Source organism: Bos javanicus, chromosome 15, assembly GCF_032452875.1.
Source record: "Bos javanicus breed banteng chromosome 15, ARS-OSU_banteng_1.0, whole genome shotgun sequence".
Lineage (NCBI taxonomy): Eukaryota > Metazoa > Chordata > Mammalia > Artiodactyla > Bovidae > Bos > Bos javanicus.
In genome coordinates, this window is record NC_083882.1 from 27597698 (window position 1) to 27619546 (window position 21849).

Consider the following 21849-nt stretch of genomic DNA (forward strand, 5'->3'; position numbering starts at 1 on the left):
ATTTTTAGTAAAAATGCTGAGTTTAGAGGGCCCTTGTGGTGATGGACAGGGAGGCCTGGCATGCTGCGATTCATGGGGTCCCAAAGAGTTGGACACGACTGAGCGACTGAACTGAACTGAATGTGACTCTATAGAGGAGATCCACTGACCAGTTTGGCAAGGGAGGCACTGCGTGTTAAACAGACTAACCCATTGAGCAAGGAACAGGAAATTGAGGCTCAAATCTTTGGCATTCTTTATGCCAATTCAGCAGCTGAAGGAACTGTCAAGCTCACCAAAGGATGCAGAAAGAGGATGCCAAGAGCAGGATTCTCAGGTATTTACCTAAGCAAAGCTGAGAAAGTACAGAGGAGGCGAAGACCATCTGATCAGGCAAGGGGAAAAAATACACAAACGGGCACAATGCACACCGCCCACCTACCTAGGGAACCGTGGGGCAGCTTGCACAACTCTCTGTGGAATCTGTCAATGTTGACTCGTCCTTACTCATTTACTGGGTCTTAAGAGAAAATGAGAGAAGTGCATGTGTGCATATCCCTCTCAAAGGTTCTGGAGGGTGAGCCCTCCCAATCTGCCACCATTTCACCCCTCTATGGGGCCTGAAGTCCTCCAGGGCTGCTGAAGCTGAGCAGACTCAGGGAAAACGTGGTCTTCTCTGTGAGTTCAAGCTGGTACTCTCACTGCGTAAACTGTTATGCTATCATATTTAATTTCAAAGTTAAAAAAAAAAAATCAAGTGTATGTAATAACTTTCATAGGGGGAGATAAACCTATTTCTACTCCTGGGGAACAGAAAGGGAGATTACAGGCAGCATGGGGCATGTCTAGCCCTGACCTTCTACATATTTCAAACAGACCTCTGGCAGGCTGCCGGCTCAGCTCTCTGGCAGAGCCTGGCCCCACACTGATTGGTGGCAAGTGGCCATAAAATAAGTAACTATGGCCATTGATAGGATGGCATTTAATTCTCCTTGACTAACATCAGCAATCCCTGATAAGCTACCCTTAAGAAGTTTTAGAAGGACGACACTAGCTCTACTTCTTATAATTACATCTTTTACAGCATTCATTACGCAGTGCTTCATGTTAAGGCTGTTTATGAGCTTGTCTGCCCCCATCCCCCCAGCATAAGCTCCCTGAGGGCAGGTTCTCTAGCTTTTCATCCCTGTCTTCCCCACTGGACCTAAAATACAGTCTTATGTGACCTAATCATTCAATAAATTTTGTTGACTTTGCTCTGTCATAGAAGCAACAGATGGAATGTTTGGGGGCTAGTGTGTGACTACACAGATAGAAGGGTATCATTAGAGAAAGCAGGAGGCATCCCCGCCACCCACAAAGATAAACAAGGATGAGCTGCCCCCACGTGCCTGCAGGGCGGTAGGGGGAGAGCATCACAACCCTTTCCTGGCAAAAGGAATGGCAAATTATCTGATGATTCTTTGTTGATGTCAAACTGCAAGTTCTCAAGTTCTTAAGAGTAGAAGAATCTGAGGTTAGGGCTTCCCAGGTGGCTCAGTGGTAAAGAACCTGTGTGCCAATGCAGGAGATGTGGGTTTGATCCCTGAGTTGGGATGACCCCCTAGAGGAGAAAATGGCAACCCACTGCAGTATTTCTGCCTGGGAAATCCAATGGACAGAGGAGCCTGGTGGGCTAAGTTCTTGGGGTCGCAGAGAGTTGGACACAACCGAGGGACTGAACAACAACAAGAGCATGTCAGGTTAAAGCGGGGAGAGGCTGTGGAGTCCGGTTTCTCCTGTAAAAGGGATCATGAAACACATGCCCAGGGTGGTTGTAAAAAATAAACGAGTAACTGACTGGAGCGCACCAAGCCCGGAACAGAGGTACTACAAACACCTTCTTGGAGCGGGCACCTGGCCAGCATCCCTCACTACACAGATGAAGACGGGGGGAGGGGTTATGCGCCAGGGGGTCACAGAGGAAGCTCCTGTGCTTAAGGTAAGGACAGTGGGGACGCCTCAGTATAAGAAGTAGTTTTATACATGCAGACATACATTCCCGGAGGGTTTCTAACTCTGGAGCAGCTTTGGGCTTCCCTAGGCCATTTTTTCTCTATTGCATTATCTAACTGTACTGGATCCTAAACCCACGTGGTAATCAACTGGGGGCTTTATTCATTAAAGATAATTGTATATATGGTTCCAAAAGTCTCAAAACATAAGTGGAAAGAGGTTAGAAAGAGGCAAGGTAATAGTATTCAAGAAAAGGCATAAGCTAAGTTAAAGAGTAAACTAGGCAGACACAGGAAGGATTACCTCTAGCACACACTGGCAAGGGGGACAGGAGGTAAGATTATGGCCTCTAGGAAAGGTCTTATCAAAGGTCGGGTAAAGGAGATCTAAGAAAAAGGAGGATTTGGGGGCAAGCAAACCTGATCGTGGTAGTGGAGAATCCACCTGCAGTGCAGGAGACCCCAGTTTGATCTCTGGATCAGGAAGATCCCCTGGAGGAGGGAAAGGCTACCCACTCCAGTATTCTTGCCTGGAGAATCCCATGGACAGAGGAGCCAGGGGGGCTACAGTCCACGAGATCACAAAGAGTCAGACGTGACAGTGTGACTAAGACTTTCAAACCTGATCATGAGGCAACAAGAACAGGGTATTTTTGAGCTAAAACCTTTAGGGGTGTATTTACAGCTGGATTCTTCCAGAAACCTAAAGAGAAAGAGACGCATGCAGAGAAGAGTGGTGGCGATGGCGGTGGGTCTAAGAAGGCAGGGAGAAGGGACAGGGAGAAGATCGCAGACACTCAGCTTGGGGAACGGTAGGAGGGATCTGTCAAGAGACTCCTGACTCATGTGTTGGTCTGAAGTGAACTGATTTAAAGCTGCTGGATCCAGATCAGACTCTGGGTTTCAGGAAGCCTTTGCCCTTAGCTTCTAATTCCTTCATGTAGACTGCACTTCAAGGAAGGCAGCTTGTCTCCCCCTAAAACATTCCTGAGACACTCTCATCCATGGCCTTTCCTCATGCTTCTCCCCTAAATCCAAACAGCAAAATCCTCTTCATCCACCAAGTCTGTGTGTGGTCAGTGGCTCAGACATGTTTGACTCTGAGACCCCATGGACTGAAGCTCGCCAGGCTTCTCTGTCCATGGGAATTCTCCAGGCGAGAATACTGGAAAGGGTTACAAGCCCTCCTCCAGGGGATCTTCCCGACCCAGGGCCTGAACCTGCATTTCCTTAGTCTCCTGCACTGGCAGGTGGATTCTTTACCACTGGGCCACCTTCGAGGTCACCAAGACCTCACTCAAATGTCACCCACTGGGGGAGACCTGGCTCTGCTCTGAAACAGAACTAGTCTCCCCTGGCTCTGGTGCTCCCACAGCACCTGAACTTGCCACGTTCTGCTTTCCTTTAGGCACTAAACAGACCCGCAAGCCAGCCAAAAGGGGCGGGGCTCCTCTGACAATCGGAGGACACGAGCACGTTCAAGCCTCCTGGTCTCTCTGTATATAGTCGTCACAGAGCAGGGAAAAGTGAAAGGAATCGAGAGAGAATCATTTTGAAGAAAAATATTTCAAAAGGTTATTTCCACATACGGCAACGCAGGGTAAAGGGGTGGGGAGTGTGCACTGTGTGCTCACTTGCTCCTTCCTGGAGTCTTGCACACGCGGTGTGTGCTCAGGACATGTCTGCTGGAGTGGAGTGAGCAGCTCTCTGGTTCAGTGCCACTTCCTAGCTGTGGACCTTGGGGGTGAATTACTTAATCTGTGCCTCAGTTGTCTCACTGGTAAAATGGGGATGGGAAGAGCTGTGAGGATTAGGTTAATTTACGTGTGACCGGCCTCTGGTGTGTGGCATGTGAAACGCCCTAGGGAAATGTCAGCTCGCCTCCTTTTCCGATGAAAGCTGCCGTTCACACAGGGAGCTTTCCCAGCCTCCCTGATGCTGTCAAGCTGCCTCTGCTAGTACACTCCCAGCCACAGAAAGCTCCCAGTCTGCTCAGCAGCCTCTTCTGGAAAGTTCTTGTGAAGGCTTCCCTGGGGGTTGAAAGCTGCTGCAACTTCCATCCTGGTCTTGGCTCTGCCTCATAATATGAATCCAGAGAAATCTAATCCTTTTCCATATGACAAGTGTGATGGCTCTCCTGAGTTTTCCCCCCAAGCCTAAACATCCCCAAGTCTGTCAGCCAATCCACTTATGACTTGGTCCCAAAACCTCCCCCTAGCCTACGTCAACTCAAAAATACAGCAACTGCAGGTGGACACAATACGTCTGACTGGTGCAGACCTCAAACTGGATGGTACCCATCTGCTCAAAAGCCCAGATCTAACGGCAGTTTTATGGAACTGCATCCCTATTGGTGATTAATGAGCACCACCTGAAGGCACCACGCCCTCTTCACATAAACTGACTCAGGGTCAGGTCTTCCATCCTGCCCTGTGCCTGGGGACCCAACTGCCCCAGGAGCTGAGTCTGGTGTACTGACTTTCAAGTGCAGGGCAGGACAGGCTTCAAGAAGGGAGGGTGGGAAAAGTGCCCAGTTTCAGGGTTGAATATTTTATGGAGAAACTTGCTTTCAAGATCTGTGATGATGGGATGGATATCAGTCCAGATTTTGGGTAGGGTGAATGCTATGACACTAATGAAATGACATTTTCTGAGCATAACTCACTTACAGTGACTCCAATCTCCTTCCAAAGGAAAATGAATGCCCTCATTAATTATACAGTGATACTAAACGAAACAGCATGGCATCCCTTGTGATGCTGTAACATTCTGTACTTAGCTTATTAACGAAGTGATCAGAATAATAATACCTCAAATTGTTTAAATCATACATTCAGCTATCAAGTATGCCTCTCTCCCCCTGTGTCACACACACAAACATTATGTATCAACATAAACACATATGTGTATGTTTTAATCTTCACAAATACTCTGCAAAGGACTGTTATTCCTCCTGCCGTTTTTCACGGATGGGGAAATAAGAACCTGAGGGTTAAGTGACAAGGTCACTGCACTCATAACAGAGGCAAGTCCAGGACCGAGGGACCCTGACTTACTCCAAAACTGTTTACACTAAACCCTGTTTCCCTAGCACTGGCTGATTTTTTTCTATCACAGAGGTTAAAGCTAGCTATTTTGATGACAGCTGAGAAATTCTGGATTCTAAGGAACCACAGTCTGAATATGGGAAAACAGGTAATACATCCTGCTGACCATCATCTGTGTGTTCATTTTCTATCACTCTCTTTTAATTCTGAAAACAGATTCCCTTCCCCATCAGATACCCATTTCCTACGTGCTTCTCCCGTAAAAGATCCTGCAGGTCTTCTCAGGAATTCTTTCTCTCTTAGCAACCCAGAGTACCAGCTGAAAAAGGTAAACACCGCTGAGTTCACTGAACGAGGGCAGGCTGGCCCAGAGATCGACCCTGCAGGGCTCTTACCTCGGCTGGACACCTTATTTCTAGTGAAGGCGGCAGCCGGCTGTCGGTACGGATGGATCCCCAACTCCTGTGCGTGATTCACGGTTCCCAGGAGAGATTCAGGGTCCCCGGGGCCGCCTGTACTCAAGAGCAGGGGGCTGTCATGGCAACCTTTGGTCAATGTGTTCCCGCTCTTCCTGTCCGGAAAGCCGTCCTTGGCCCCCTCGCACGAGCACTCCTCCTCCATGCTCTCTGAGTGCACAAGCGCCGCCTGGGGAGCATAACTGTGGGTCGGGGTCGGGGAGGAGACCTGTGAGATACATTCTTGCGCCCTGATCTGCAGAAGGTGCTGGGGGCTGGTGTGGTGGTGGTGGTAAGAGTCAGCGTTCTGATACGGCAAAGCCTGGCGCTCCGTCATGCTCTGTCCCCCAAGGCCAGGAGCCAGACTCCCGGCGTCCCCCTGGTTCATGTGCCGGAACAGCTCTTGGTATTCCTGCTGCTGCTGCTGCTGCCGCTGCCGCTGCTGCCTTTTGATGAGCTGTGCAAACTCCGCCGGGGGCAGCCGCATGTCCGAGTGGCCGGTGAGTGAGTGCCGGGGGGAGAGCAGTCCCTGGAGGATGTGGGGCACCTGCTGGTGTCGCGTGTAGTCTGGTGGCGTGGGGGACAGCAGGGCCTGCTGCAGTGCCGATGTGGTATAGTGCGGTGGCTGCTGATGTGCACTGGGAGGGAAGGTGGGGAACTGGTCAAGCGGAGGGACTTTCAGGGCTTGGGTGGGAGGTAACCCCGCTCCTGATGAAGGGTTGTAGCTGCTGGGGGAACCCCGGGACTGGTCCGAAAACAGGTGGGGGTGTAAATGCGCCTGGTCGTAGTTAGCAGGGGAGAACCGATTCACGTTCAAGCTGCAGACACAAAAGGGAGTGAGTACCAGGCATCCGTGTGACAACTGTGCTAAACTCCCCGGGGAACGGCTACCACTCCTCCTCAGCAGTGAGTCTCTGCTGGTACAGAGAACCGCGGGGCCACAGGGAGGATGGGGGTGTAGGCATTACCCCCACCACCCCCTCCGGCTTGAGGGTAGCAACATCACTTGAATTAAGATGTGCCCATCTCTTAGAATATGAGTGATGGAAAGAAACAATCCTAGAAGAACAGACAAGGAGGGTAACTGAAATTTTTACCTACTCCTCTAACTGGCCCTTTTCTTCTTTGCAGACCTATAGTAAGGTGGTAGTGGTGTTTAGTCGCTAAGTCCTGTCTGACTTTTTTGTGACCCTATGGACTACAGGCCACCAGGCTCCTCTGTCCATGGGACTCCCCAGGCAATAGTACTGGAGTGGGTTGCTGTTTCCTCCTCCAGGGAATCTTCCTGACCCAAGATCAAACCCACATCTCTTATATCTCCTGCATTGGCAAGCAGGTTCTTTATCACTGCACCGCCTGGGAAGCTATATAGTAAGGGAGCTGCGTCACTATCCTCCTGCGTCTCACTAGCATTTTGATCCTGAGTCAGCATATAGGTTTCAAGTCCATCCCAAGCCCACTGCCTCACTTTTAGTCAGGCTGAAATGAGCACAGCCCAGTCAGAGCCCTTCTGTTCTCCTCTCCTCCTCCTAAGGGGCTTCCTCCCACCTGGGTCCCCCAGAGAGAGAGCCGGGAGACTCCAGGCAGCCTCACCTGTGGGCCTCTGCACTGTCGGCGCTCAGCTGCTTGGACAAAGGCCGGTGCCCATAGCTGAGGGCGGCCATCAGGCTGGTCCGGAGCTGCATCTGAACCTGACTGGTGTTGGGGCTGATGGAGACACCCCGGCCTGCAGAGGCGGCAGCGGCCCCAGGCATGCTGCTGAGCATGTCGACAGGCTCCTGGACTTGGATGGTCACCTGCTGTGACTGGGGAGGCTGCTGTATGCCCAGGCAGGTCAGTGCCACGCTGGGAGGAGGGGAACAGTTCTCAGGCTGCTGCTGGAAGATGGCACTGCGGGAGGGGAAGCCTTGAAACTGGGAGGAAGATGTAGCACCTGGGGAGAAAGGAGCCCCAGAGTGACCACATGCCCGGATTACCTGCGGCCAGAAGTCATGGGAGCCACTGAGGATGCTCAACTTGCATACCACCCAGAGCAGGGCTCCTCCAACTCCAGGGCATGGAAGGTTCCTCTGGGGGATTCGTGAAGACACACACTCCTGGGCCCAACACTCAGAACGCTGACTCAGTACGTAAGGACGGGGCTCTAAGAATTTGCAATTCCAAGAAATTGCCCGTTGATTACTCTCTAAGTAGCTCTCATTCAGGGCAACACTTCTCAAACTCTAATGCACGTGTGAAGGGCCTGGGGATCTTGCTAAAACAGATTCTCATTCAGCAGGTCTGCGATAGGATCTGAGATTTTATTTTTCCTGCTGATGTTGCTGGTCAGGGACCCTACTCTGAGTAAGAAGGGCTTTGAGACCAACTCAGGCTCTTCAGGGGATCTAGACTGGGTGGCATTACTTAAGAGATTCTCAGTTTTCAGAACGCTAACCCCTCAGAGTGCTGGCCTCTGAAGGACTGTATAAATTAGGGCCCGCTCATCTTTGCCTCCATCTGAACACCCACAAGAGAGGAGCCACGTGCCCAGAGGACCACCAAACTCAGGAGTGACAAGAGGGCAGGTTCTGGTAGTAGCCCATTCGTTTGGTACAGTTGGAGGGGACTTTATGAAAACATCAATACAGTCAACCATTATCGAGAACTATATTGTTCCAGAGGCTATTCTAAGTATTATACCTAACATATATATCTCATAGTATTATTATCCCTGTCTTACATTTGAGAAAGCAGAGATGCCCGGAAGTTAAGTAGTTTACCTGAGATCTCACAGCTAAGGAGTGGTTGCAGCAGGAGCCAAGCCAAGGCAGCCTGGCACTAGAACCACCCCCTTACACAGCATGTTGCTCCATCACCGCAACCAGTGGCTTGAGGCAATCAAGCCGAAGCCTCACTTCTCCTGTGGCTCACGGTTTGGAGAAAACCTCTCCACTCACCGTGAGACTGCATCATGGCGCTGCTCATGGGGGGAGGGCTGTTACTGGGCTGTCTGAAGAGATGGTTGTTGGGGTGGTTGGGAGGTGGGCTGGAAGGCTGAATCCTTAACCTTCAAAAACAACAGAACCAGATGAGTAAATACACTTCCTGAGGTGACAATATAACCTTGAAGTTAGTTTCAGCCATTTGATACCCACAGGCAGAAACTCCATTTTTAGTTTTCATAAGCTTCCAGGCTAGACACACACACACAGGCCACCCACCACAGTCTACTGAAAGCCTGTTTGCATCTTATTTTCCCAGACGGCCCAAGGAGGCAGGGGTCACTGCATCTGGCCTCCTGTATTAGGTGTCAGATTACATGGTTCATGGGGATAAGAAAATGAAGTGGCACAGGAAGTCAGGATTTTAGGAAGCTGCTGAAATTTAAATTGGTCTTCCTGCCTTTCAGATGGGTTTTTCCAAGATGAATGCTATTGTCAGTCCTGTCTCCCATGTGAGTTAGGCCAACAGCTTAGGCAAAGAACATGTTTCATTACCTCTGGAGCTGGTGGGTGAGGAGGGCGGGCTGATTTTCACATGCAGCCTGAAGAGGTGGAGAAGGTTGAGGAGAACAGATAGAGTCCTAAAATACATGCGGGAAAGGAGAAAAAAATACTCGTGAGCTTGAAGACTAACCAGAGGTATTCTCGGGAAGGGAAGAGACTATCTGTGACTGAGATTTATGCTCCCGTCGTTCATCAAAAGGCTTGATTACCTTGACTCAAACATGGCAACCACACAAATAACTCAACTCCACTCTGCCCTGCATGATCTCTTCCAGCACTGACAGGCCCATCAGCCTGAGAGCAAACTCCAGACAAGTTGGAGAAAGCGGAGAGGGAAGGCCTACTTGAATCTGCTGCTGGAGAATTTGGTGGTGCTGCTCCTGCTGGTATAACATATGCTGCTGCTGGGTCTTCTCCAGGGTTCTTTCATCAATCTGCCCCCCGTACATCTTCTGCAGCTGCTCACACTCCTGAAGGGAAAGCAGTTCATACAGAGGGGATACAGCCAGGCCTACCCCATGCAGTGCCGTCAGCAGACACAGAGCTGCTCTGGGTCTCATGGGCAGAAGGAGCCCACAGAGAACTGTGTCCTTGATGAGCAACTAACCCCTTTAGGTGGGCATTTGTGTACTAAATATATTCACGCTCTGTGCTGGCTGCATGAAGGGAAAAACACCAAGATGGCCTGGGTACGAGCGAAGGTTCCAGTGTGAAATCGGTGTACAAGGCACATGCCACTCGAAGCTTGGTTGTCAGGAAGGCAGAAAGGAAACCGGCCCTTTATAGAAGCCTGGAGGTACACTTCCTTCCTCTGGGAGCACCATTCCATACCAGCTGGAGAGTATGCCAGGTGGTAAGAACGCAGAGCAGGCTCCAACAAGACCCAGTGCCCATAAGTCATGAGGGGAACGCCAGGGTTGCTTCAAAAGACATTTCCGGGTGCTTCCCACTGAAACCCAAGCCCAGAAATTCCTCTCTAAGGAACCACAGAGACAGGAGGAAATTTAGTCCCTTCCTGGGGAAAGCTGGACGTAAGCAGAAGGAAGGAAAGCGTGTAAGGGACTGTCTGCTTTGGCACCTCTAAAACTGCAGTGCTGCTGTGAGGGGCAGAGAGCTTAACACCTGTGTCCTCCTGCAGCACCGGTCTGTTACCCATGCTGGTCTCTGCTACCCATGCTTCTCCAGAGCTGCCTGCCGTCTCTAACATTACCTGCTGCAACTGTTTGATGCTGCTGTTGTTGCCCATTTTTTCCAGGTGAGCTTTGAAGGCCTGGATGCTTGCAGCCCCATCTGAGAACCGGCGCACAGGGGAGAAACGCTCCGTAGGGAGGTGCAGGGTGTTGGAGTCCTTGTAGGTGGAGCTGAATATATGGGAAGAGAAGGTTAGGGGCTAGGACTGAGGGGTTTTGACCAAATCACCTAGGGACGCTGTTCCAGATGAACACAAAGCTGCTGGCTACACGCGCAGCCTGGCATATTATGCCATTTCCATGCCATCTCCAGAGGCCAGTCGTTTCCCTAGCCTGCCTTCCCTTTAGAGGCCTCCAAGTGACCATTTTCCATTTCCACTTACCTTGAGTTGGCTTAATGTCCAAGCCTGGGTAGGTCCTGGGATCATATACATCCAGTTCTTAAAAATACACTGGGTCAGAGAGAGAGGAGCTTCACAGTAGCCCTCAAGCCCAGCTGTACAGGAACTCCTCCTTTTACAGTCATGTCTCTATCTACTGCCTTTACAAACCTAGAACAAACCTACCCGTGTGACCTAAAGTTTTCCCTGAGTAGTACCCTCTGTATGACCGACCAGAGGGAAACTAGTCAACTTTGGGGTCAAAGGTCTGGCCTGGAATTCATAGGTTTTTTTATGCTAGAAAACACAAGGTGGAACTTAAAGTGGGGAAACTGGGGGTCTCTGATCCCCAGATGGAGACAGCCCATGCTTAAGTAACGTGGGCCTGAAGATCCTGCACATACCTGGTCAACGCAAATAAGGTTATCTGCTGTGAGAGGTAACTTCTCAGAGCAGTAGCACCCTCCCAACCTGCTAATGAAAGAGGAATTGTGTACCTTCAAAATGACCCCCACTGCTCAATAAGAACAAAGCCAGCGTCTTACAGAAAGAAAGAACGAGCTATCAGTAAGGAATGCCTAAGACGACATGAGAGTTAGAAGCTAAGACCTATACTTGTTTACCTAATCAAAAAGAGATGTTTATGGGTTGAAGTAAGCAGATAAAAGACTGCCAAGGCAGCATTCCAGCAGCTGATGGAAAGGATCAGGGTTTCAGGTCCAGGGCAGAGATGACATCACACTGAGCTGTGGGTGAAATGATGTACCACCTTGCCAGTTACTCATTCTGGACAGAAGCGGAACCAAGGCTAAGAAAGCGGGTGAACAAGCGAATTCAAGTGCAGCAGACACGGAGGGTCTAGGAGGGGCTGATGAGTGTGCAGAGGAGTTAAAAGAGTTCTGGCAGCAGGGAAAAGCCCTCTACCCTCTAATGATGGCTCCTGTTTGAGACTCCACCTGAAGCTTGACACAGCAGTGAGCTGATGAAATGAACACAACGTGTATCTGGGTTCGGTAACACAAAAGACAAATGAGTTTGGAAGACACACTCCAGAAACAGTGATCATGGGAGCTGGTCTCAGGGGTATTTCCTCAATATTTATTTCTGTTTCTACTTCAGGTGTTTGGAGTTAAAGCAAGCAGGTACTATTTTCTCCTAGAATTTGATTCTTATACTTTCAGTATTTTCTGATGGTGGACACATTTCTGATTCACTCAGAAATCTGTGTTCTTCAAGGAGTTAATTATAGTCTGTCTGTACAAAACACATTCTCTCCCACCCCAGATCCAGGTATTTCATGACTTTCCCAGAAGATCGGGTTGTGAACAAACTGACAGCCTGGGCAGCCCAGCACAAGGAGCTTCAGAGGAATAGTTCTCATGTAGCTGCTCATTTTGGAAGCACTGAGAGTATCAATTGTGTTTTATTTTTATTAGCAATCACATTCAAACTCAGGACAGCCTCATGGCAGGCGGATATTCCCACTACACTCTTCAAACAGGGACTTGGCTCCCCACCTAAATAAAATCCATCTTGTATTAGTTAGGTTTTTTTTGGTTAATTACACTTAATTTTTCTTTTAATTTATAAATTACACAATTCCAGGATTACACACTCGGATACCTCTTCTGTCTTCATGTTGGACTTCATCTACAATACCCCAGAAGAATAGACATATCTGCTGTTCTTGTGTCATTTCCTCCAGCAAATGGAAGGAATTCAATAATCTCCCCAGGCCACCCATTCTCAGTGTTGGACAGCCTTGGAAAGTTTCCCTTTCGCCCTGAAGACTTGCTTCAGTCTCTTCTGTCACCATGCTTTTACAGCAACTCCATGGAGACGAGCTGAGTCTGCATAAACACCGCACCTTACACGATCCGTCACTCACAGAGTATTCATTCCAGTTCAAACTGGCTTGACCACAGGGAACCCTTGAAACACTCTACCAAGAGTGTTCACACAGAAACAGACAGTAGACAGATCTCCAGCAGGCAAGGCCTTGACAATGACCAGGCAGCGTGGAAACCACACAAATGGAGCTGTGGGCCAGTGTGGCCTTCCTTTAGTAACAGGACTAAACACAGTATCAGGTCAGCGATAAAGGCAGACTGTGGTGATGTGCTCATCTTCATGCTTGCCCCACAACAACATGGCCTGAGGAGCACCTGAATTAAACAAGGATTAAACCCAAAGGACTGAAACTAAACAACAGAGCCTGGCAAAGGCTGAAAATCCAAGTGTGGGGCTGTCAAGGAAGGAAAGACAGGAACAGGGAGAAATAAAGCAATAAAAGTCTATCAGGTTACAGTAGAGAGCTCAGAGTTATTGAGAAATCATAGAAAATGTACGGGCAGCTAATGATCACCCAAAGTGGTGGAGAACTGTAACAGTGAGGTTCCTGAGAGATTCTCCTGAGAAAAATACTGTCTGTACCCCAGAGTTTTATTTGAGAAATGTCACTCATGCCACTCCTAACAGACCATTTGTACCATATTATTTATGGTCACTTATGAAACCTTATCTTTCTTCTTTCCGAGTTCCAACGTGGCATTAATGTTGGTTCAGTTTGCTCAGAGGTCACCTGTCTCTGCTGATTACCTGTGATGCCCAGTGGGTCACAAGACACAATACAAACACTGTGTCAAGCTTGCCAGCGTGAGTCTGGCTGCAAGACTGAGTAACAGCACATTTATAAACTTAATTTCCTCAGAATCTGCTTTCCCAACTTCCCAAGTAAGGCTGCTCTTCACTGTCCTCCCAAAAAGACTGGGAAAAAAAAAAAACAAACAAGCTCTAGCGACTGGTGGTGGCTTTGAAACTGTGGCCTGTGAGCTTGGGGACAGCTTTGGAAAGGACTAAGCTTAGATTTTTGGTCATCACAGAGTTCACAGAAGATAACCACCTTCTTAATCTAGCAAGGTGTCACTCCCCTCATTCCCAGGCTTACTTGAACTCAATTTTGTGAAGTTCTCTTGGCAAGGAAGGCTACACTTGTTTTTATGTCTTTAAGAGAAAATGAATTATAAATTTACCAGAGACCTACTAGAAGATTTTTCCATCAGAATGCTGCAAGGATGACTTTCAAGCACAACACTCAAGAGGATGCAGTGTCTCCACTCTACCACTCACAAAGGAATGTGTTTTCCCCCATCCAAGATCCTCATTCAGGGGTCACATGATAAGAAATGCTCATCCTTCTGATGGCGATGGGTTATTAAAAGTCAAGCCTACTGATGTGGTTACAAATCCTATCTCCAGCTGGTCTTCTGAGAGCTTCACCCACTTGCAGGTTTCAAGTTCAATTTCATCTATGAGTCAACGTCTAGAGTCATGAGGAGCAACTGCAGGCAATAAACATGTCTACGAGATAATGGGAAAGAAGCATCTCCTATGGCCCTGGGCACAGCTGAGTCAAGGAGCTGAGAAGATGCAAAGTTCAGGATGCTATTTAAAGCCATGATGCTAGTCACCACGTCTTAAGACTAGCCAGAAGGGGCCTGTCCGATGGGCCTCAAGGAGCTCCCACGGCTCACGTGGCTACTCACCGATGCTGATCAGGTACCAGGTGAGGGGGCCAGACCCGGGAACGGAAAGGCTGCTGTCCTAGCTGCCGCTGTAGGTCCGGTGGGATCTCAGCTGTAGGGTTGGTCATGGCCAGTGTGTGCCTTTTGGACCTATTTGCCAAGTACCTGCAACAAGCAGGAGCACATTTCATAGTAAAAAAGACAGACAGGAGTACTCCTCAGCAAGAAGCATTAGAAGTTAATCCAAAGCACTCAGAATGAAGTGGCGCCAGAGCACAGAAAGGGCTCAATGGCCAACAGACTCCTGACTGGATGGAAGTGAGACATGTCCCAGAAGGCCAACAAAAGCTGGCTTCCCACTGAAGTGGCTCAATGCTGGACCTAAGAGTAGCCGTTAAGAGAAGAGAGAAAACAGATGTCGCTCATGAAGTGGATCAATTTTCCTGACTTTATTCCATTCAGGAGAAGAATGTATTTTCTGCTGGTTAATTTTGTTCCTTGGTTTCCCTCCACATTTCCAAAATACAAGTCAGAGGAAATGAGCCCTAAGGACTGTTCCTAGAGATGAGCTGAGAGAGAGATTCAGATGGGCTTTGCGTATGTCTCCTGAGGCCACTGCCCCCAGGGTTTGAGGCTGACCTTGCTACAAATCATGGAAAAAGATCCTTTTGCATGGGGCTAAGTTAGTTCCCACACCAACCCTTTCCTCATGCCCCAAGACTGTAACTCCACTGTCGGAGAAGAAAAACTGATGCTGTCCCCAGGAGACCAACATTCTCTAAAGGATGAAGAAATGAAACCACATGAAATGTTTAGAACTGTTTTTTAGGTGAAAAAAAAGGCAAGGCAAGAAAAGAGAAGTTTCAAAAGCTGAAGAGTTCACAAGCTGATGACTTTTATTCTGAAGGTCTTTCAGATCCACCACTAATACCATAACGCATTGGTCCCCCTTGGTCTGGACGATGACTTCCTTCACCACTGCTGCTCTTCTTGGGCATGAATAAAAGAAGCATCATTCCTTCCATGACATCAAAAGGGATGGGCATTTTACCCTTTAAATGTTGGTCTTTAAAGAAGAAAGGAGGAGCTGGAGGGGTAAAATGTAAGACAAAGAAGAGAAGATGAAATACTGCTATCTAATTCAAGTAGGAAGGCAGTAAGTTTCCTAATTTCTCTTCATGACTCCAGCAGGGCCCATATGCAACTTTATACACCCTGTGATCGGCAACCTATCGAAATAATAACATCAAGAAAGAAACAAAGTCAACGCAATTCTTCTATTGGCTATTCTGTAGAAGGAACTTGCCCACCTGCCAACACCCCTGTTCTCCACTGTTCTTTCCACACGGGACCAGCTTCTTTTTGGACAGCAGCTCTCATGCAGAGCTACTAGCGGGTAGAGAAAGGACACTGGCCAGCAACCATCCGGGTAAGAGGTCTTGTTTCATTCATTCTTAACTACTTTGCCCATTTCAGCTAAAACCAGTTAACAGGCTAGAGAGTAATTAGTGGTATGTAAACTTGCCAGAGGGTAGGTAAGCCATTAGCAGTTTAATATCCATTTGATAAAAACATTCAAAGTTTCCCCAAGAGCCCATGAAAACCATTTTATTTCAACTTCCCTCAAGGGAAAAAACATATAATCTTGAAGAACACCTGTATTTCTGGGAAAATACATGCTGGATTCTGGTCAACCCCCGCCCTCCCCGAAAAATAAGAAAATCAACTCCCACAAGGGATCATGCATGAAGCTGGAGGACCACGGCTAATGGAACTGAGGTCAAATGAACAGTACAGCATGCCTGATGGTCACTGCCGTTTTCTGTGAATTAGGCATCTCTGCAAACAATGGATATTTGCATCTGTCCCTGGACCGAATCCCATATTCTTTTTTCAATATCTCTTTGTTGATACAAGGGGATGGCAGAAACACAGCAAACAGTACAAGAGGTATTCATTCTCCTGGAAAGGAAGAGTCCATGCCAGCGGTCCATGGCCAGACTAGCTAGGATCACTGTCATCCCAAATCTCCAATTCCTTTTCAGTAACAGTTCTTGGCAGGTAGGAGCAGGCTTTGTGCCTTGTGAATACTATCGGAGTTGCAATATGAAGGCAGGGGGCAAGGAAGGAAGGAGGGAGGAGAGAAAAAGTTCTTATGGTTATTGCTGTCACTTAGGGGACTTCCAATGGTGCTTACAGAAATGACATTTTCTGGGTAGTCTTCCGTGACTTCCGTGTGGGGAGGAACATGCCATCTGGCTTGAGCAAAGAGACCACACAAATGTTGAAGCTGCACTGGACCACCTCCTTGGGCAGAGGTGACCTTTCGTTGGTCGCAGGGGGAGCCTGCCCAAGGACGCTCTGCAAGCACTGCCAGATGCCACATTACCTCTGCACAGCTTCCTGATCTGGCTCCCCATCCGAGCTCTCCTCGTCCACAGGGGTGACTGCTGGCACTGCCTGAGGAAAGACAGGAAGGAAAAGCTCAAAGCGGCGCTTCTTCCGCAGCAGTTCTTACTCTGGACACTGGGCTCGGGGCAGGCCTCTCGGGTACTTTATTTTTTTTAATCTGCAAAGCTTTTCTAGGATCCCTGGGTTATACAGAACATTCACAGACCTTTCAATTGTCCCACTTTTACCTTGCTCAGTTGATTTTAATTCCTCTGATTCATCTTCCTTCATTCATTTATTCATCCAATAAATAAACTGAATGCCCACTATGTTCCAGAATATAATGTGAATTAATAAAGTTTTTGCCCCTGTTTTACAGTCCAGTGGAGGACAGAGATAGGCAAACAGACAAAAGGACAAAATAACATGACCCAGTCATGGGTGTGTGGGAACTGAGCAGGCATCTTAGAGGACGTGGCCCCGTACCCAAGGCCTGAAGGATGAGTAGGAATGAGTCCGGCCAAGAAGGAAAGAGGTTGCAAGCGTCTAAGGTTTCTTGGCCGAGAGAGAAGAGAAGGCCCACGGGTGTTTGAGGACCTGAGAATATAGTAGGAGTTTGTTTACCTGGAATGACTAGGAACTGATTTGTTGTTTCATGTTAAAGTTATTTCCAGATTTTAGATGTCCTTAACGCCAGAAAGTACTCTTGCCTGGAAAATCCCATGGACGGAGGAGCCTGGTGGGCTGCAGTCCATGGGACAGCTAAGAGTCGGACGCGACTGAGCGACTTCACTTTCACTTTTCACTTTCATGCACTGGAGAAGGAAATGGCAACCCACTCCAGTGTTCTTGCCTGGAGAATCCCAGGGACGGGGGAGCCTGGTGGGCTGCCGTCTATGGGGTCCCACAGAGTAGGACGCGACTGAGGCGACTTAGCAGCAGCAGCAGCAGCAACGCCAGAAAAGCATACTGGTTTTCTAAAAGTCCACTGTAGCACATAACATATAACTGTGAAGTTACAATTCAACGCTTTAAAATCACTGTCACTCGCCAAAACATGAGGACCGCCACAATATGCATGCATTATGGTGACTCTTCCCGGCTGCCTGTGGGCTGGGACATCGTACAGCCTTGACAGCTACTCAAACCCTGGGGCTCACGGAACCACCATGCCTCAAGCACTGAAGCAAAAATCACACTTTCATTATTACAAAAGAGCGTTTTTTAATGGCATCACCGACTTGATGGACGTGAGTTTGAGTGAACTCCGGGAGATGGTGATGGACAGGGAGGCCTGGTGTGCTGCGATTCATGGGGTCACAAAGAGTCGGACACGACTGAACTGAACTGAACTGAATTATAAAACAAAACAAACTTTTGGGATAATTCCACTGTCTGAATGCTTCTAGGGTTTCCAGAACCCTAACTATGGTTCTGTGAGGCTGGCGGGAACAGGTTATACAGGAAGTGGCTACAGATGAGGCGGGAGAGGAGCCCTGTGGCCAGTTATAAACAGCCTTGAATACCACATGAAGAACTTTATTTTGAGGGAAGGCAGTGGTGAATCACTAAAGATTTTAAGCAGGGACATGATGTTACAAGATTTATATTTTAGAAAGCTGGCCTGCTTTAGTTGCAGCGTGAAAATGTCAGGTGACAGGGATGAGGAGACAAGCCTGGAACCAGGAAGCCCATTTGGCAGCCACTGTGTTAATCCAGGCAGAGGATGACAGTAGCTTGAGTGGGGAAAAAGGCAGTGGAGATGGGACAGAAGATAGACACCTACTTTACAGGGATGGCATAACTGCTTTGATGTGGGAAGTAAGGGACAGGGAAGAATTAAACAGAAAACCCAGGGGAGTGATGGTGCCTATCACCTCCCTATCACCTGGAGGGAGACACAGGTTTCACCGCATCAGGACGTGTTCATCTGAGGACATGCTGAAATAAAATGGTGAGGACTTGCCAAGTAACCAACTGGATCTGTGTAGCTGGTAATCATATAGATAGAAGTGCAGGGCTCAGAAAAGCATTGTGGGCCAGAGAATCTCTCAGTGACAGAAATAGGGAAGTGGACAGGATCACTCAGAGAAAGTCTGTAAAATGAAATGGAAACAGGACCTCAGACAGAACTGTGGGTTTCTAGGAAAAAGAAGAAAGGGAACCTGAAAAGGGGAGCTAGGAGAAAAACACAAAAGAATAGGGTAAAAGAAGACCATTTTTCAAGGAGAAAAATGGTCAGCCATAACTAATACAACTGGGAAGTCCAAAAAGATAAAGATGAAAAATATCCACCAGAAGTTCATTAGTGACCTTGGCAAAAACAGTTACAGTGGACAAAGTCACTGTACCTCCCATAAAGCTGTTCTGGACCTTCCAAATCTACACTGACCTGGCCTTTTCCTAAGTGCCTCTGCCACCTACAGGCCCACGGTCTTCACTCCAGCACTTCATCACGTTGGTCTTTTACTGTTACTCCAATACTTCACATATGTGGATCGCATCTTCCTATTATAGTATAAGCTCAATGAGGCCAGAAACTGTAAATATGAATTCTTCCCTTTTCCCAGCAGCCATGTTACTGGCACAGTAGACCTGCATCAGTCTACAAACTGTTTCATTACTGATCTAAGATAAGGTAGGTAAAGTAACAGAGAGTAATATTTATAAACCTTTATAGCAACTTAACAGAGTAATTTTTTCTGTTGAACCAAATAAAATTTAGCCTTGTAGTTCATATGTTTTAAATTTTTAATTTTTCTGATAATAGGGAAAACAAGGTCCTCAAACTAGAGAGACACCTTAAGAAGCACCGCCCTGAAATACCCAGTGAAGGCTCTGGATATAATTAGCACTCAACCTTAATGTAGTATGAGATTTAATGGATGAATAAATGAATGAAGGAATGAATCTATCTATGGCAGGAAACTAATCAGAAATAAACAGAAACCAGGGGAAGAAAAGAATCTTTGTGACCATCATATTAAAAAACATGGGGTTGAGAGATGCCAACTGTCAGCTTAGAAGCCAAATCATCAAGGGATCCAGCTGGCACCAAAAGTGTGAGGTATGTTAATCAAAGGAGGAAGAGTTGGTGAGAAGGTAAATCTGGAAACCAGTCTAAAAAGCAATTAAGCCCAGAGAAAACTGTTAGTTTCCACTGCCCTCTGGCATGGAAATGTGATCTGCAGGAAGGTCGGGCCTGAGACTATGACTCCCTGACTTGAAGCAGGCAGGGCAGTAGCCGCCCTTTACTCGAGTGTCTACAAGAGGCTCCCCAAAGATGAATCCCTCCAGAAGCAGGATACAGTATGGAAATTATTTGGTTAAGTGAAGAAGCTAACCAAAAATTAAGTCTGGAAAATTCTACTAGCCTGAAAAAAATGGAAATGACACTGAGCATTGTATGCTGAGGGAAAGAAGAAATTCAGACGTTTAGGTTGGAGACCCTGAGTTCCAAAACCTCTTTACAAAAAGCCTCTGAGAAAGCAAGCAGGGCTTCATACTGCCACTCACTGGTGTCATGGTGACAAGAGGGGAGGGTCCCCGTGGGCGCTTCAGCAGCTGCTGGGCGTGAAGTTGGATGTTGGCACCTCCATCTGATGCCCTCCGGCCAAGGGGCCCCATTCCGTTCAGCAGCTGCAGGGTGGGCGGCTGTAACAGGGACTGCTCCTGCAGGAGGAGACAGGGAGGGATAGTTCGGTGAGGTGGGGAGAAAAGAGGAGAGAAGACAGCAGTACTCCAGTCTACTGAAAGGAAGGGATCCCATGATGGTGATGTAGGCGAGAGAAAGCACCCTTCTAAGGACACCCTGAAATCCTGGGGACGGTCTCTGCGTTTCTCAAAGGCAGCTCAGACGAGCTCTCTGGGGGCAAGCCCTCTCCCAGGTCGGATACCTTATATTCCAGCTGCCCGGTTGGCTGCAGATTTTGCATGGGCAACAGGTTGTGCATGAAGTTCACGTTCGGGGCCACCTGCAGGAAGGGAGCCTGCGGGTTGACTCCAGGAAAGCCAGGCAGCAGCTTCTGCAGATCTTCCATGACCTCCGTGCTGATGGGAAACAGGATGATGGAGAAGTCTGGTTACAATTCTCCCTCACAACCTAGAGCCCCAAACTGAGGACACTGCCAAATTCCGCACGGTTTAGTTTATCTTTCTACCTTCCTCCTAAATGTGTATTTCTCTCCAAGGTCCCAGAGCGAGCAGAAGTGTGTGGAGCCAGGTGTGTGGAATCTGGCTCTCTGCCATTTCACTATCTGTGGCTGGGGATCACCATTCTGCACTGACCACTCATGTAAAACCAACAGCTCTGTGCCAACAGGAAACACTGGCCCCCATCCAGTTCAGGTCTCCGAGGCCTGGAGGTGAACAGCAAGTAAGGGAGGACACGGCCATCCACTCAAACAATGGCTGCCCCAAAGTAGCAGCTGATTCACCGGGGAAAGAATGCTGTCAGCGCCATCAGGGCTGATGGGCAGATAAGCCGTGGATGGGCAGGGCTGTGGAGTTCCGACAGAGGGGTTTATAGCACACTTTAAAATAAGAGCTCTTTCCACTAACAGGGTGACACGGGACTCCACCCTCCGAAGCTGACATTGTCTGCGAAGCCAGAATGCTCCCCGATCGCCTGTTTCATTGTAGGCTGATAATGTGGAGCAAGCAAACCAGTAAGCAGGGGAGGCTCTTTTGGAAATGACTCAAAGAAAAAAGAAACCAGCTTTGCTCCGAGCTGAACTCTCAAGAGGACTCTTGCCACAACCTTCTCTTCCCTACTCAGGAGAAGAAATCGCCAGAAAAGTGGCATGGCTATTTTTAATGGTGAGAATCTTCAAGTGTTGAACAAAAACCAAGAGAGCTGGCCTTCAGTCCATTTCTCCAGTGTGCGGGCAAGCAGGGGACACAATGAAGGGCTGTTTTGGGAAAACACTTTGGGAAACCGGTACTTATCTGGCATATTTTTGGACTTTTGTTCACATAATTTTTTTTCACTGAATTTAATTTTTTTACATCTATAAATTCTATCCTGCTGTTTGTCCTCACTTCTTAGATTGAGTCTTCCATTAAAATATATGGCAAAAAGCATCTCTAAAAGTTGTCAAACACAGATGCATTTTCAGGGGTACTTTTATGTGGTACCTGAGGTATCTGAGGTCTTTGTGGGAAAAGACATGCTATGCTCTTCACCAAAGTACTGTCATTGCCTGGCTCGATGGCGGCTTTCAGCCCACCCTCCACTAGTGACAGGTCTGTGATCCTCAAGTCCAAGCAAGTCTGATCTACCAGGGAGCCTGAAGAGGTTAACCACGTGTCTTGGCCACTGTATCAGATCTCATCTGGGAGATACAACGAAGTATGGGAAATGTGCCACAGGAGGAACTCAAAGTCAGATGGGAATTTTCTGCCG

The 21849-nt window shown here is 48.1% G+C and overlaps 1 protein-coding gene across 5 annotated transcripts in view; it reads right to left on the reverse strand.

The window, feature by feature from the left end:
* SIK3 (SIK family kinase 3) overlaps positions 1-21849 on the reverse strand; it is a 267644-nt gene that overhangs the window by 8729 nt on the left and 237066 nt on the right. For 2 of the 5 annotated variants that reach the window (XM_061440397.1, XM_061440402.1), the window contains 10 exons: positions 20342-20495; positions 19962-20117; positions 16444-16514; positions 14076-14219; positions 10171-10321; positions 9305-9430; positions 8952-9037; positions 8412-8521; positions 7069-7408; positions 5416-6293 (listed from right to left, as the gene is read on the reverse strand). In XM_061440397.1, coding sequence (XP_061296381.1) covers positions 5416-6293; positions 7069-7408; positions 8412-8521; positions 8952-9037; positions 9305-9430; positions 10171-10321; positions 14076-14219; positions 16444-16514; positions 19962-20117; positions 20342-20495 — 2216 coding nt within the window. The remainder of the gene's footprint in view (positions 1-5415; positions 6294-7068; positions 7409-8411; positions 8522-8951; positions 9038-9304; positions 9431-10170; positions 10322-14075; positions 14220-16443; positions 16515-19961; positions 20118-20341; positions 20496-21849) is intronic. The other 3 variants (XM_061440400.1, XM_061440398.1, XM_061440401.1) reach the window with 3 other exon arrangements.